This window comes from Plectropomus leopardus, chromosome 11 (assembly GCF_008729295.1).
Source record: "Plectropomus leopardus isolate mb chromosome 11, YSFRI_Pleo_2.0, whole genome shotgun sequence".
NCBI classification, from domain to species: domain Eukaryota; kingdom Metazoa; phylum Chordata; class Actinopteri; order Perciformes; family Serranidae; genus Plectropomus; species Plectropomus leopardus.
This window is the reverse complement of record NC_056473.1, coordinates 29,916,526-29,933,260: the sequence shown is the minus strand read 5'-3', so window position 1 is coordinate 29,933,260 and position 16,735 is coordinate 29,916,526. Positions and strand designations below refer to the sequence as shown.

At 40.8% G+C, this 16,735-nt stretch overlaps 1 protein-coding gene across 1 annotated transcript; it reads left to right on the top strand.

The window, feature by feature from the left end:
* The first annotated feature begins 1,260 nt into the window (after positions 1-1,260).
* csnk2a2b (casein kinase 2, alpha prime polypeptide b) lies at positions 1,261-15,498 on the top strand. Its single transcript, XM_042496173.1, is given in 13 exon segments — positions 1,261-1,366; positions 1,741-1,852; positions 3,309-3,410; positions 8,086-8,136; positions 8,725-8,752; positions 8,755-8,783; positions 8,990-9,073; positions 10,311-10,421; positions 11,039-11,140; positions 11,733-11,833; positions 12,687-12,835; positions 13,626-13,709; positions 14,822-15,498. Coding segments are annotated over 12 exon segments (1,050 nt in total). The 5' UTR covers positions 1,261-1,262; the 3' UTR covers positions 13,703-13,709; positions 14,822-15,498.
* Positions 15,499-16,735: the final 1,237 nt, after the last annotated feature.

The following is a 16,735-nucleotide window of genomic DNA, read 5'->3' as shown; positions in this document are numbered from 1 at the left end:
ATCCTGCATCCCTAAAATTGCTACCACTAATAGTAATATTGATCATCCCGATCATAATAACAACATAAATAATCACAAAACAACAGTAATAATAACAATAATTGTACAAATGTACATCTACGGTATATACATCTGCATCAATAAAAAAGGACAATGAAAAAATGACTTCACAATAATAAACATAACGATCCGAGAGTCAGTTTAATAAGCGCGTTGTGTCTGATTTTTGTGTTAAAAATGATAAAATGATATAGGAAGTAATTAAACCTAAACTTAAACAGAAAAAAAAGTTTTAAAAAACTGTCCCGTCTCTATCACAACCTCCTCTCCAGGGGGCGCTGTGTCCCGGCCGCTCAGTCCATCATCACACTCCTCATCTTCACCCCGGCAGCCCGCCGCTTTCACATCCGGGCGGCTCTCTCGCTCCTCTTCAATCGCAATCCGCTTCCCTTCCCCTGCGCTCTCGACCGGGGAGGTCTGTGGCTGCAGAAGAAAATTCCCCGAAACCCGGGCCCTCCGTCGGCGTCTGGCACCGGGCCCCCGAGTCGCTGCTCCCCCGCACAGCCGGTCGCACATGACGCGGGCTCCGCCGATGGTGGTGCACGGCGCCGAGCGCTCCCCGTCGGTGCGACATCTCCGCGCTCAAGTAGCATCGCTGGCTAACGTTAGCTAACAACATCGATCTCCGCTGCTGCTCCACCCCCCCGCCACCGATCCGTCACCTCAACAGTTGATTGATAGCTAACACCGGACCACCGAGGGCAGCCCCCCCCTCCCCCGACCGTCCATCGGCCAGCGCAGGACCCGTCTCCCCCCCCTTAGCGTCTCGGATTTGGGGCCCGCATAGACCGTAGCATCGGGGTTTTAACCCGTGATATTTAGATCACCGACCCCCTTTCCTCCTCCTCTGTGGCCTTGTAGGGGTCCGTTTCCTTTCTACCTCAACACCCCGATGCCTCCCCGCCCCTGTGTGTAACCTCATCAGCCCCCTCCGAGCCCCACCGACACCGGCTCTGCTGCTTCTCACAATCCGACCAAGGAGCGCTGCTCGACGGGCACTGATTGCGGCGAACCCCGGCGGACATCTCCGGTTCTCCCCTTTCTCTCAGTCTGGCTGCAGAGGGAAGCTAGCTGGCTGGCCTGTTCCACTTCACACCCACACAGACTGCTAATCCAGTTACCAGTCCACCCCTAAAGCTCCAGTTTGACCCCCCCACCCAGCAGATCACACGCCCCGCAGCGCCCGAGCCTCGGGTCTCGCCATGCCGGGTCCGGTGGCCGGTAGCAAGTCCCGTGTGTACGCAGACGTCAACACGCTGAAGAGCCGGGAGTACTGGGACTACGAGGCCCACGTACCCAACTGGAAGTGAGGACATTTGTGTTTACTGCATGCATGTGATGCCTGAACAGTTAGGGTTTGCATGTGTGGAAGAAGAGGAGGAGGAGGAGGAGGAGGAAGAGTGTGGCAGATGGGTGTCTATTATTAAACATTTAGCTGTGAGGGTGTGATGACAGTACTGTCTCCCAGCCCACCACCCTGCTGCTGACACATTCCTCCCTCTTACCTTTGTCCCCATGTTCACCCCGTCTGTTCACTTGAATAACCTCCGTCTCTTAACTCGCTTCATTTTCTCCAAGACTGAGCTTCATGGCAGAGACAGCATTTTGTGACTTGATTGCATGCTGATGCTGAAAATATTTTTCTCACACAAGCTCGGCTCTGTTTCTCTGTGTCTATAGCAACCAGGAGGACTACCAGCTGGTCCGTAAGCTGGGCAGAGGGAAGTACAGCGAAGTGTTCGAGGCCATCAACATCACCAACAATGAGAAGGTGGTGGTCAAGATCCTGAAGGTGAGTTGTTGGATGGCCGAGCTAAAAGCTGAGTGTCGGAGTATCGTAATTTCAGTGTAGTATGAATATGTTATGTGATATGATCAACTGATTATCGTTGGACTGATGGCTGGATGAAACAAGACATTTGAAGATGTCACGTTGGACTTCAGGAAATTGTGATCAGCATTTTAAAATATATTTTCTGACCATACATCAGTTGCAACTAACAATTAGCAAATAACCCTTTGAATCTTAAGCAAACTGGCTTGATTTCTTTCAGAAACATGAAAAGAAGGCAATGAGCAACTTAACAAGAAATGACTGAAGAATTAGCAAGAAATTGTTTTAAGAAAAAACAGAAGTAACAGTTCCATAAAATTAATCCAAAACCCCCTCATCATATTGCGATTGTGGGAAGAGTCACTGCTTTTGTGGGGATGGTAATTTTGGCATTTAATTTTCGCCGGGAAAATATATCACAATCGTAATGTGGCTTTTTCTGGGGTCTTTGCCAAACAAGAATGTTGCCTGACATATGGATTATAATTTGTAGGCCGGGGCGTGTCGCTATCACCAAAATGCTTCATTTCCGATGGAAAATTGCAGCTCGATTAGGTTTTCAGACACCTTTAACTAGTGTTTGCATCTATGAATCCTGCATAAATTGGTTTAATTTCTTGTAAATTTCCCACGATTAGCAAGAAATTAATTAAAAAAAAACTAAGAAAAACTCAGGGGAAAAAGAAAAAACTTAATCTAGAGCAAATTATGTATTTAAACTTATTTTACATAATTAGTATAATTTTTAAAGCAGGTCATTTTAGGTAATTTACCCTTTTTAATTTTTTTTAAATATATGTATTTATCTATTTTACTCATTTTCAGTTACTGGTTCTTTCCCCTCACTTCTTTCTAATATTTTGGTCAAATCTACTATTGTTGCTCATTGCCTTCACATGTTTTTGAAAGACATCGAGCCAATTTGTTCAGGTTTCAAAAGGTTAATTAAAGACAGTGAGTCCTGTTTTGCCACCGTGGGATCAGTGTTAAAATGACCTCGAACAAATGTTGGCCTCCTCTCGACTTCCTGCTGCATCAGCATTTGTTGAGCTGCTACGCCGGAGATTTTAACACTTAAATGGAAGTAAGATGGATAACGTTTGGAGCTGGTGTCACTGTGCTGCAGGTGACAGATGAGGAATATTTACCGTGTAGAGTCAGATTATCAGTCAGTCATTTGAATGTAAAAAACCTGCACCCCGCACTAAAACACTGACAGTCTGGCATGCAGCAGCAGCGACGCGGCAAGCAGGATCAGCAGGTTCGACATCCGGAGTCGGAAATAGCACACGGGCAAACCTCTCTGCTTTTACGTACTGATGTGAATTTGTTGTTCTTGTTTGGTACCCTGAGAACTCTCTTCTGATTCGCCGTCTTTGTTTGCCTTGCTCGTTTTTTTCCAATGAAATTACAGCCGGTCAAGAAGAAGAAGATCAAGCGAGAGATCAAGATCCTGGAGAACCTGCGAGGAGGGACCAACATCATCCGACTGGTGGACACGGTCAAAGACCCGGTGGTAAGCTCGATAAACACACTCTGTCCTTTTTGAAAGGTGGAATAAGTGGAGAGTGTTTGGACTGAAACACGTCAGATGTGGAGATTACTGTTGAAGTCATTCAGTACGTTTACATGCTTATTTAAAATCGAGCCATTTATTATTATTATTGTCCTCGTCCCAGTGCACGAGTATCAGGGAGAATCGATGTATTGATGGAAGTATGTTCGACTCTGCCACGCCGGGTGGCGATATTCCCCCTTTCAGCTAGTTGCTACTGAACCTTCGTCCGGTTGACCTATTACGTCACACACCAAACAAGTTGGCAAGCGGCTAACGGCTTGCATGTTGAAGCGTGAAAACATGGCTCATTTTGATTTTAGCTGGACATTTTGTACGCACTTTTTGCTTTATTTTTTGTATTTGTGGTGTTCAGTAAAAGCAGGGCGTGAGGACTACGGAGCAAGCGCAGAACGCCTGGGCCGCTTGAGATCCGGTTGCGGCGTAAATAGGGCTGGACAATGTAAATATATTATATCGTATCAAGATATGAAACTGTGTATCGTCTTAGATATTTGATATTGTTATATCATGATGCAGAATTAATGGTGTTTTTCCTGAATTTAAAGGTTGCATTACAGTGAAATGAGGTACTTTTCTCAACTTATCAGACAGTTCTAGTTTTAATACTTTCTCCTTTACCCACCGCAGTAACTGTGTCTACATTACTCATGATTATTGATCAAAAATGGAATTTAGTTGATATTTTTTCCTGCAAGTTCCTCCAATATCTTCACATCAAAGAGGAGCTTTGTTAAAAAATAATTAGGATGTTCGATTCTGTCTCCCAGTTAAAGCGTTAATGAAGTGCTTTTAAGGAGATTTAAAAATATCGAGATAAATATTGTGTATCAAGATATAACCGAAAAAAGGTGATATGATTTTCAGCCCACATGGCTCAGCCCTGTGCGTATACATGAAAGAGTAAATCGATCTCTGACCGCATTATCAAAGTGTGTTAGCTCAATTTCAAGAAATTCGATTTAGTACCATTTCAGTCGGACCACGTTTTTTAAAAGTCCAGTTTTAGTCGAACTAACACAATAATTCAGCTTGTGCTAACATCATGTAAACGTACTGACACACGAGATTGGGAGGCTGTGATGAGATGTGAGTTGCCTTTTTTTAATTTGTTGCCCTGATTTCACAGAAAGATGGACAAAACTTTCCCATCGCTGTGTTTACTTTAATAACTTCTATATGGACAGTTAGGGATGCTCTGATATGACCTTTTTCTCCCAGTATTTTTTTAAAAAGTATTTGAATTCTGCATTGTTTACATCCATGTCAGCCTGCAGTGTTGCTAAGTTTATTTATGCCTGACCACCGCTGACTGTGGAAAAGCATAAACTGCGCTCTTGTGCTTCACTCAGAATATTGCTCAGTGTTACTCAAAGCATGAAACAACAACATGAATCCATTAACACACCTTAAACTTAATCACGACAACCTCGACGGCTCCATCTGTTTTCATGTCTCTCTTCAGTGACGCACACTGCAGGTTTTGAGGGGACATTCAAGTCCTGAAATAATGTATACTGATTGCGAACAGATTATGTGAACTGCATATACTCTTAATCCTCACTCGGAGGACAAAAACGACTGTGCATCGTTCCTGTGGGGCAGCACTTAACCCCTCCTCTTGCCTGACAAGGAGTCGATGCACAAACCTGCTATTTTTAAATATCCCAACGAGAGAGACTTTCACTCCAGCCTGCTCTTTTTGGTTCTGAAAAAATCTCCGTGCAACCTCTTTCTGCGTGCAGACCAAACTCTTCACCAGCGGTGAAAAAGAAAATACAGCGAGTGACATCGGCCTCGCCCACACGTAGAGTTCTGTCTGTGGTGGAAACGCTGAACCGGTCTAGAGTCTAGGTACATGTTCATAGGTGCTACTTTTGGTTTCAAAGGTACTATACCGAAAGCTTTTGATGGAGACGCAGCTTCAGTATCGCAGTAACACTCAGGTGAAGCTCAAGCTACGAGTTACTATTTATATAGTGGCATTATGTCACTGCACATAGAAGAAATCAGGCAGAACAGAAAACATTGGCTTGATTGTATAACAATGTAGACAAAGAAACAGTTTAGTTTTAATCCGTCATGTGTGGTCGATACCCGGTCCACTTAATGATATCAGCTCCAGTGCTATAATGCATCGTGTCTGTGCATCCCGAATATTCAGTGTCTAATTTTGCATAAAGATGGGGGTTTTTTGCAATGTACTTTTCTCCTTAAATTGACATAAAACTCTGTTAGTTTGCTCCAGCAACACATTTTAGAGTTCATATGAGAAATATGAATTTTCTCTTGTCAATCCTAAAAAAAGGCTCCTCTTGCAGCAACAGCTACCTTACATCTGTGTCAGATACGGATATTTAAAGCACAAGTAAGCAACTGCCAACATGTACAGCAATGATGGGTTTAAAAAAATCATGGATTTTTGGAGTGATTACGGGTGTTGCGAATGATATAATCATTTTTGGGAGGCACTGATTGTTGATTATGAACTGGATGTGATTATTACTTTTATCATGAGGTCTAAACCTGCTGCTGCCGCCATGTAAAGATAGAAACATTGTAATTCCAGTTTCACTTGTGGTTATTGTAGTTTTCGGGGTTAGGGTTTACAGAGGTGTAATCCAAATGATTAAAGTCAGGAATTTGTTAAATTATCTATAGAATTTGAGAATTATGAGGGGTTTTTTTTTTAAAAAAGGACCACTTTCCTATGTTTTTAACACTTGAGGCTGCACTACAAACCTGACTGAATACCTTAGAAACCAGGAAGGAAGGATATTTTTAGGCCAGGTCTTTGAGTGCAGTGTTGGGGGGCCATGCAGGGTATTTTTGTTTGGGATCAGGTTTCCTTTAGAAAAGTATTTTTATATTCATATTTAGGATTTTTTTTCCTTGAAATCCAACAATTGGCTTTCAGGTGTTATGTTGATGATTTCACTTTATGTAAAGTTTGGGTCCACTTCACTTCCAGCAAGTTAAAGGTATACCATGCAGGAAATGTTAGTTACTGTTAACCAGCTTAACTGAAAGTCAACCTCAGACTGGCATCTCGCATCACTATATTTATAGTTTTTTGGTGCTTTGGCCACAATTATGGTGTTTTCTAGTGTGTCATAAGTGATGACTGAGAGGGATTCAGTTTGTATGAGTCTATACAGTGGATCTCATTCATCAAATGTGAGTCATTCTGTGAGTAGATGTGCACACAAAACACTAAAAACCTACATCGGACTCATGAACGCAGCGGGAAACTCCGACCTGTTCGTGTGCACATGTGCATGTTCATGAATGCCAATCAGTCATAAACTGACAGCTCGCTCCCGCCAGTTAGCACTTCCAAACATCTCGCCCTCGAGCAGCCAGTGAGCTCCATATAAGGAGGTGATCATTACGATCGATAGGTGCACGCTGCCGACCTGCGAACGTGCTGCAAATAAGGATAGAGAGAGGATTTTCCGACGCTGAGATTTAAGTTATTTTGGGTGAAGTGCAGCTGAGAAGAATCAATATTTTTAAATATTTTTAAATATCAAATATTTCATGACATAACATATATAAAATGTAATATTATATAGGTCTAAATTTTACAGTAGAAATTCTGTTTTTAATTAGGACTTTTCCCAAAACTGCTGCCATGGGTCAGGCTTGGACAGAAACTGCGGGGTCATTAAGGGTCACGCCTGATCTTAACAGCAAACTCAGAAACACGTGTGGTTTAAATCGAATTAAGTAACCCACTTTTTAAGAAACCTAGTTTTATAATCGTATATATATATATATATATATTTTTATTCTAGTTATTTTACCTTTTTAATTTATGTTTTATTTACTTTTATTTTTGGTTATATGTATAGTTTTTTCTAATTTCTTTTAGTGATTGTAGCTTTTCGATTATGTTTTATTTATTTTATTTAATTTCATTTTGGTTTTATTGCTTCTGTTGTTTTTGGTCTATTTCTTTGAATTATTTAATATTGACATTTTACATCTTGTATTGCATTATTTGTTTTTATTCCTATTATTTATTGTCATTTTATATTATAATTTTTATATTAATTTTGTTTTAATTTTATCTTAACTTTCCGTTGTTGTATCGCCGTCTATGTATCCCATTTCTACTTTGCTTTTTTTGTCAAAACACTTTGTAAACTCTGTTTTTAAAGGTGCCGTATAAATAAAGTTGTTATTATTATTATTATTATTATTATTATTATTATTATTATTATATTATTATTATTATTAGGCAATATTTATTTGCGTTCCTTATTTATGCAATCACTGCAAGCAGTCGGACGCAGGTGTAGATTTTTGTTTGCTGCCTTCAAAAGATCGGAGCCACTAACATCTTGATAAAAACGCGCGTACATTTCCTTCTGCCGGCAGTTTACACACACATTGGTTTTGCTCACGTTTCATGAATGAGACCCGCTGTGTTTAAGAAAATCCTGCATTGTTTACCTTTAAGACCTCACGGTGGGTTTGTCAAATCTGTGGTTAATCAGGTGACTGAATCAGTAAAGAGCGTCACGCTGCTCTGTTTGCGTTCTTGTTTTTGTCTGATCTGGTCTCTCTGACGCTCCCTCCTCCTCTCTGTCTCTCTGTGGTGGCTGTACAGTCCAGAACTCCGGCGCTCGTCTTTGAATGCATCAATAACACAGACTTCAAGGTACAATGATCACCTTTCCTCTGCATGCTGCTGTTCGGTCTGTGGGGTCAGTGTTTTCAGTAGGGATGGGTATCGTTCAGGTGTAACAGTTTATTTTATTATTTAATATTATTTAAAACACGTCTGTTAATGATGTGCTGCTTTACTACCAGAAGCCAAACTTAAAAAGTATTACAAATGACCAAAGAACTACAGTACTCGGGCTTCTCAGAAACAGATAATAAATAAATAAAAACATTTATGAAGTAAAACTCGCCATGACTGGACAACAAAGACACAAGTAAACACACAGTTACACAACATCAAAGCTTCGTCTTTGTCAGGGGCGAGTTAGAGGTTTTAAAATGTCAACTGTGTGAGAATAATTAAGACAGCAGCACAGTTTCTTTAGGAGCGTATCAGTATTTCAGTACTGACCAGTCAAGACCTGGTACCGATTTAGTGCTGCTTCTCGATACCCATCCCTAGTTTTCTGCCGTCCCTGAACCATCACGTCCCATGTAGTAGTGTCTTCGTCACTTTGGGGCACATAGGTCAGAGAACATGGCTTTTTCCTTCAATCCTGATGGAAATGTGTCCTCCCTGCAGGAGCTGTACCAGAAGTTGACAGATTATGATATCGTTTCTATATGTATGAACTACTGAAGGTGAGACTTTGGATTTTTACCTTTTTAAAATGTTTAATTTCATAATAAGACATTTTTCCATTTAGTCTCTACTTTTGGCAAGACTGTACACATGTTGATGAATCTGCTCTTATATGACATATGTGTGTGTGTGTGTGTGTGTGTGTGTGTGTGTGTGTGTGTGTGTGTGTGTGTGTGTGTGTGTGTGTGTGTGTGTGTTGTTTCAGGCTCTGGACTACTGTCACAGTATGGGAATCATGCACCGTGACGTCAAACCCCACAATGTGATGATCGACCACCAGTTGAGAAAGGTAGGTGGTGCTTTATATAGCCCGATCCTTTCTATTTTCCTTCACACACCCACACACACACTCTGAATATTATCTCTCACCTCGTTATTTCAGCCCGTCTCTCACTCCACGTCTCTGTCTCTGTCCCCCTCACTTTTATTCTCTCTGTTCAAGTTTTGTGCAGTCATGAAAAAAAAACAGGAAAGTCATGGAATTTGCAAATAGAAATTTCCAGGCCTGGAAAAAGTTTTGGGGAAAACTAAATATACCCTGAATGTTTTAGAAAAACCGCAGAGTATAGTTTCGCAGAACTGTATAATAACACATGATGTGTTCAAGGACCTTCAAAAATGTGAAAATCCAATGAAAATTTCTGTTTTTACACTTCCTGGCTGTTGTAAATGGTGTAATTTTTATAGAAAATCTGCTTTCCAAACCTGCAGGCCTGCAGAAAAAAAAATTTTCCTTTGAAAAAACTGCAGGTTTTTAAAATTAGCAGTAAAATAAATACAAAATAGAACCAAACAGAATCACTCCTCGGTGCTTAAAAATGATCGACATCCGTGTTTGTCATCCCAGCAATTATTAAACAGCCCCTAAATAGGAAATTTTCTTGTACCTTTTTTTTTTTTTTTTAACTTATTTCTTGCTATTTTGCAAGGGTTTCTAATGCTTAAGGGAGGAGAGAAGTAATTTCCAATTACTTTTCTTTTTTGGGGTATTTTCAGGAAATTTTCTTGTACCTTTTTTTTTTTTTTTTTAACTTATTTCTTGCTATTTTGCAAGGGTTTCTAATGGTTAAGGGAGGAGAGAAGTAATTTCCAATACTCAAAAATGACACCCTTCTAAAAAAACAGATCAAATTGAAGGTAAAAAGGTCACATTTATATTTCTGTGTAAGTAAAGGTGTGGTTTGCAGATTGCGGTGGTACTGTTTTCCTAATGTACGCTGATTTTTGAAAGCCTTGCACCTACGTGATGAGCGTATAATTACTCTCTCTCAGCTGTGGCTTCGTTTTTAACAGCACCAAAGAAAGCTGCATCGGCCAATAAAGGGTGTCACACTTCTGACCTCCAGCAGGAGGCAGCAGGCTAAAACATGTGAATTTACACCACAGAGCACTAACCAGTCACACACACCTGTAACAGAGTGTGTCACTAACCGGTTACACCTGTTAAGTTTCACTTTTCAAATGTTCTTTTTCAATAATGATAACGGAAATGAAGCTTGTTGAGGATAATTTGTGTGTTTCCATAGCTACGCCTTATAGACTGGGGTTTGGCGGAGTTCTACCACCCATCCCAGGAGTACAACGTCAGAGTGGCCTCACGATACTTCAAAGGCCCCGAACTTCTGGTGGACTACCAGGTATCTCACACACACACACACACACACACATGCACCCTTAAAGCTGGACACACACCGTTCGATCTGAGCCCGTTTAGAAATGCCATTTTTCAATTCCAGCTCAAACTGTCCAAGAAAATCACCTTTGATGTAAAGCTAAAGCTTATTATTGAGCTCCTCACACTGTGCCGTCCGATCCTCGAGACTCTCGGACCCGAGTGCTTGTTCTGTACATGTTGCAGGGTTTGTACAGTCATGAAAAAGCTGGAAAAGTCATTGAAGTTCACAAACCTGCAACACGTGTGTTCAAGGACCATCGAAAATGTGAAAATCCAATGATAATGACTGTTTTTACAGTTTCAAGCCTGTGATAAATGGTGTCATTTTTTGTGATTTTGAAAGAAAACATATCTTCCAAACCTTTTTTAAGAAAACACATTTTTCCTTAAAAAAATCAGCAGTAAAATAAATACAAGATACAAAATACAAACATTTAAAGTTGTATGCCCACAAAACACGCACATTTTCAACATGTTGCCAGTCACACAATTTTGCGAAACCGTTGTCAGCACACGTCGATAATTCTGATGTCTGTGTTCTCATCATCGGCAGTGCTGTTTGATGATTTTGTGTTTCAGATGTATGATTACAGTCTAGACATGTGGAGCCTGGGCTGTATGCTGGCCAGTATGATTTTTCAGAAAGAGCCCTTCTTCCATGGACAAGACAACTACGACCAGGTGCGTCTGACACACGCGGTGCTCCTACGCACCAACGACAGCAGCACGTTCACGCTGAAGGAGACTGACGAGTAAAGATGATTGATTACTGATTTTTATGCACAAGTTCTGAAAAACAAAAGAAAAACATTAAACTGCTGCTCATCAGCACATACTGGGATGTTTTGGGGTATCCTGTGTCTCTGTGAAGACAGGATGTCCTAATATGTAATGGAGGCAACCTGTGTTTGTATCTTCGAACTTTATCGGATGTTGTCTTGGCGCCTCGCTCTCAAAGAGCACCTGTAGTAACAGCAAGAGGGCGCTGTCCTTCAGCACGACAGAATTAAAAAGCTTTGAGTTTCACAGTCAGCGGTGTGAAAAATTGAGGCAAAACAAATGCAGGTTGATCACAGAGAGGGAAGAGGCGGAGTCAAACCCACAACATATAGTTACATTTAGAGGCTGTGAATAAAAGTATCATATTTTGACAAAGATTTCTTTATTTTTCAAACTGGTACACTGAAAAAACAAAACAAAATCTAAAAAGCTGCAGTTCTTTGGCTGAACACTTTAAATCTGGAGTTTAACCCCTGCGTGTTGTGTTTTGTAGTTGGTGCGAATTGCCAAGGTCCTGGGGACAGACGAGCTGTTCGGCTACCTGCGTAAATACCACATTGAACTGGACCCGCGCTTCAAAGACCTGCTGGGACAGTAAGTTCCCTCGACTTTGCCTCTGGGATTCCCGTCACACTCCGCTCGCTGCGACGCACAGAAGCTGCTCTGCAGCTGGATGTTGTGTCGAAGTCAAACCAGAATAAAGGCTAAAAATATTCTCAAGGGCAGCAGAGTGACGTGGTGCGAATATCAGAAGAACATCTGCCTCGCTGAAGTCCTCCAGGAACATACTGAGAGCGCTACTTTGATACTTGTAAAACTTCTTGGTGCTTCATATGCCTTCTTCTGACTCACATTCAGCCCCTGTGGTAGCGGTCAGAAAATCTCTTAACACTCCCACCGATAAAACAAAAACTAATAAACAGGTTTCTCACGGGTCCTTGAAATCCTTGAAAGTTTGAACTCGTTGGGAGAAGATCACAGTCTTGAAAGTGTTTGAAAATAGACAAGCCTCTCTTTTTTTGATTGTCTTTGAGTTTCTTAAAGTACAAAGCTGCTTCAGTCACAAAAAGTGATATTTAGAAATGTGTCCTCGCAGTCAGTGCGTACACGATGTTCCTGATGTGCACAAAACAAAACACTGCTCTCAAGCACCACTGGTCATCCAAAACTTCACAGGGTGCCTTTAAGTTCTGTGCCATGCTGCTTTATCGCTCACTGCTGTTGGGATTAAAACATAACCTCAAGTTTTTTTCCGAGGGACGTAGAAGGAACGACCTCGGAGGCTGTTTTGAGTGCATTTGCAGGTTTTTATATCTCTGTCTGTGGAAAATTCGTCATTCTTATAACACTGCACATGGGCAATATGCAGCCAGAGTACATCAGTGATGTCCCTGTCAGTCGAAGTTGCACTTTGAGTTGAGTTTGTGGTTGTTGTGTGTTTCTGCAGGCAGAGCAGGAAGCGCTGGGAACAGTTTGTGCAGACGGAGAACCAGCACTTGGTGAGTCCTGAGGCTCTGGACCTGCTGGACAAACTGCTACGCTACGACCACCAACAGAGACTGACCGCCACAGAGGCCATGGAGCACCCCTACTTCTGTAAGCAAGACACACTCTGACACACACAGCTCACCAGTGCTGCAGGCAGGTTTTCATTACAGATTTGTGCAAAACTTAAGCAAAAAACATGCTACAGCAACACGAGTGGAGGACAAATAGCAGCACGTGCAGGTCCAGGTGGAGAAAATTACCCGGTCATTTATATATATGTACTGCTTATAGATTGAAGACAATGGTTTTTGTATTTGACATCTGTTTAGATGTGTAATTTTGACCGATTTTAGTTACTGTTGTCGTTTACAAACTAAAGAACTGAGAGAACATTTTTGTTCACTTTTTACTGAATATTTGAAAGTGAACTTAATTTATGTTGACATACAACTGTAACACTTATTTTTTTTCCAATTATATGTTCTTGAACTTAATGATAAAGTATTCTCAGTATTTTCATTGTATCATCAAGAATATAGCTATGTTGTGATATTATTTTTTGACCAAAGCACCCACCCCTCTTCTTCGGGCGAACAATACCTGCATTTAATCATTTTAGTATCCAGATCTAGAACAAAAAAAGACTGTTTGGTTTTGCTCACAGCTGATCTCAGTAAGTTCTTTAATAAAATGCAACGTGTGATTGGACTACGTCAACAGTCTGTGGTGTATTTCACAGAGTTAATAACTTATTTAAGTTTACATTGTAATATTACTTCGTTGTAACTGTCCTATGTCCTAATCAGTGCTTTCCCAGGTTATAAAATAGTCCTAAACTCCCAGTTGCATCAGTTGAAGTTTATAATGAATTCTTAAACGTCTCTGTCTCCTCCTGCAGATCCAGTAATAAAGGAGCAGTCTCTGTCAAACTCTGACAACAACATGGTATCCAGTGGCAACACTACAGCGCGATGAAACACAGGTAACAGACTGAAAATGGATTACTATGTTTTTTTATATTTTAATTTCTTTTCAAATTTAAAAGCTCTATACAGTTTACATGATTAAAGCCGCTACAAATTAACAGTATGCAGGTTTAGATCTCTGGCTGGGCAGTGTATCGGATTTTGTCTGTTGTGATATGAGACTAGATTTCATCTTTTAGATAGATTTTGTATATCATTTTGTAAGTGTCGTCTTTTCCTGGTTTTAAAGGCTGCATTACAGTAAAGTGAACTTACCTGCTTTTCTGTTATTTACTTTACCCGTGTATATCAAAATTACTGTTGATCATTAATCAAAAATGTCAGTGTAAATATGTGTGTTAAATGCAACATAAAGTACTGATCAAAGTAAAGATGGGTGAGAAATTAAGTCCCTTCAGTTATAGTTAAAGCATTTTATTGAGAATGGGGTTAATTTGCACAAATTGTTGGCAAATATACACAAAAAAAGGAAATTATAGATAAATATGTAAATGCTGCATGAATAAAATAGGTGCAGTTCCATAACTAGTACAGAAACTTCTCTTCTCCAGTTTTTTTTAATTAAAAAAAGAAAGAAAAAAGGGAAACAAACAAAGAAAGTGACAAAAAACAAAACACACAACCCACCCCAGACTAAATCAAAGGACCGCACATCAGTTGATAGCAAAAACATGGCATTACATTGTTATTTTCTTCAAATATTGAATAAACGTCGCCCTTCAGTTGTTGACACAAGGCATTTGATTGTGAAACATTTGCAGGACCGTGTTGTTGACCATGCAGTGGCTTGTACAGCTTCACAAATGACTGGAGTTCTTTTAATTATGCTAATACAGTAGTTAAAGCAGCAGGCAGCTCTGCAGCAGTGCAGCAGGCAGCTCTGCAGCAGTGCAGCGAGGTAGCCGTCACACGCTGCTCATGCATGCAGTTTGTCCTGTACGTTACTTTTACTGAGTTCACAGTGTAGAGGACTGAGAAAATCAGACACCTTCTGAGTCAGTGAATGAATTAAGTCTAGAAATGATGTCAGGAAAGTCTGTTAAATGTCCTGATTTCTGTGATGTTGTCTGTTTTCTCACCGTCTTTCATGTTCTGTTTCTCTCTCCAGAAGTGGAAGAAGAAGGATGTTCGTTACCTCAGCTTTGTACCCGGTTGTGACAGTAACTTTGACAAGTGTACAGTGACAATGGATCAAAGTAACTCTGACCAGTTACACACTCACAGATATGTGCATACGGATACACACATCTATACACGCACACACACATCGATGCAAGCACACCTCTCTACAAACACACACGCAGACATGTATACACACACCCTCCTCCTCTGTATCAGTCTGCGATTGGCTTGTCCTGGTTCCCTGTCCAGCAGCCTGACCAATGAGCTTGAAGCTGCTCCCCCCCATCGCCCCCCTAAAATCGTCTCTATCCCCCCAGCTCAGTCTCATGTAGGTCAACAAGGACAAACTACTTTTAAAGACAATTCAGTCCCTCCTCCTCTCTGTCGTCCCTCCTTTATATCATCCCCCTCTTTGTTTGCATCAGCATGGAGAATGAACAGGAGCGTGAGCCTGTACAAGTCCCGCCCCCTTCCTCCCCTCCCGACCTGTTCATCCATCCGTCTGTCTGTCCCCCTCTCCTCCTCCCTCCCCATCCTGTCCCCCAACAGACAGACAGACGTCTTAGCACTACTCCAGTTCTGAAAGTGGCATGGTGGACTCTCTCTAGATAGAATGATGATGATAATAATATTAATGAAAATAAATGATTTTTATTTAGATGACGTCTGATTGTGTCGAGAGTGGATTTGTTGCTCGGTACTTTTTGTTGGCGTCTTTTTAAGTTGATGAGGCGATCTTGAAGGTAACAAAAATGTTTACCATGATGAGGAGTACTGCACAACCTGTGAAAAAAGATGTACAACATCCAGATGAGCTTTCAACAAAAACTGTTAATAAGTTGCATTATGAGAAAGTCTGACCCAGTGTTTTTCGGTCTATACTTGCAAATATAAAATCCACCTAATGGAAACACCTCAATTTCAAACAAACTCCCATTTATAGTAAAAAAAAAAAAAGTTATTACACTCGTATGAGGTGATATTTCAGGCCATTCAAAAAAGCCATATTTACAAAACTGCAATGGAAAAACTTTTCTCATTTTTAGAGGTCACATGATTCTGTAGTTATGCACTTGTCAGTAGGAACTGGCTCCCTCCGGCATGATGCACCAGGTGCTGCAGGAGCTTTTATTGCATCACATAACTCTTCAAAAGTTGAGCGGATCATCCAGAAATTTTAAATCCACAATTCCTCTGTGAAATCGTGGACTATCACCTTCCAGAAATCCCTCATACGCTGCCGCTCCCAGGTATGAGGGGCTCGCCTTTCTGTTATCGCTCACGAAACTTGCCTATGTAGCCTTTGATTGGAAATAATGACGGCTGGAAATATCCGTCGCCATGCGTCTTGGAATGTTATCGTGAGAGGAGAAGTCGTGTAACATCGCTCAGCAGTCATCTCTCAATTGTGTTTTATCAAAATTTCAAAAATCAGTTTTGCACAAGCTGTCTGCTGCTTCAGTTGTGACAACTCCCCTTTTGCAAAAAAGCAAAGCAAACATTTGCCAGATTTGTCTCTCCTGACTGTTTCTCGAGTGGGGCTTCAAATTTTATATCATGCAAATATTTTATTTTTCAATTTTTATTTTTTGCTCAACTTTAAATATTTTCACTTAACACATTTGTTTGCACCTCAGTCTGTGCTAATGTGACAGTATATCCACTGTCAAGGTGGAAATTATAAATAACTTGGCCCGTTGTTTTGTTCAGTTCCAGGTTTTGTAGGTTTCCTATAAGCTGAGCGATCTCACCATAGTTTGACTTTTAGCTCTGATTGTGTTCCTCATCAGTTCAGTAGAACTTTCATACTGTTTCTTCTTAGGTTGTTACATGTTATTCAGTACAAAAGTAGCCTATAAGGCGCCTTGCATTAAGTTGATGAATCTGCAGCTGCTTATTT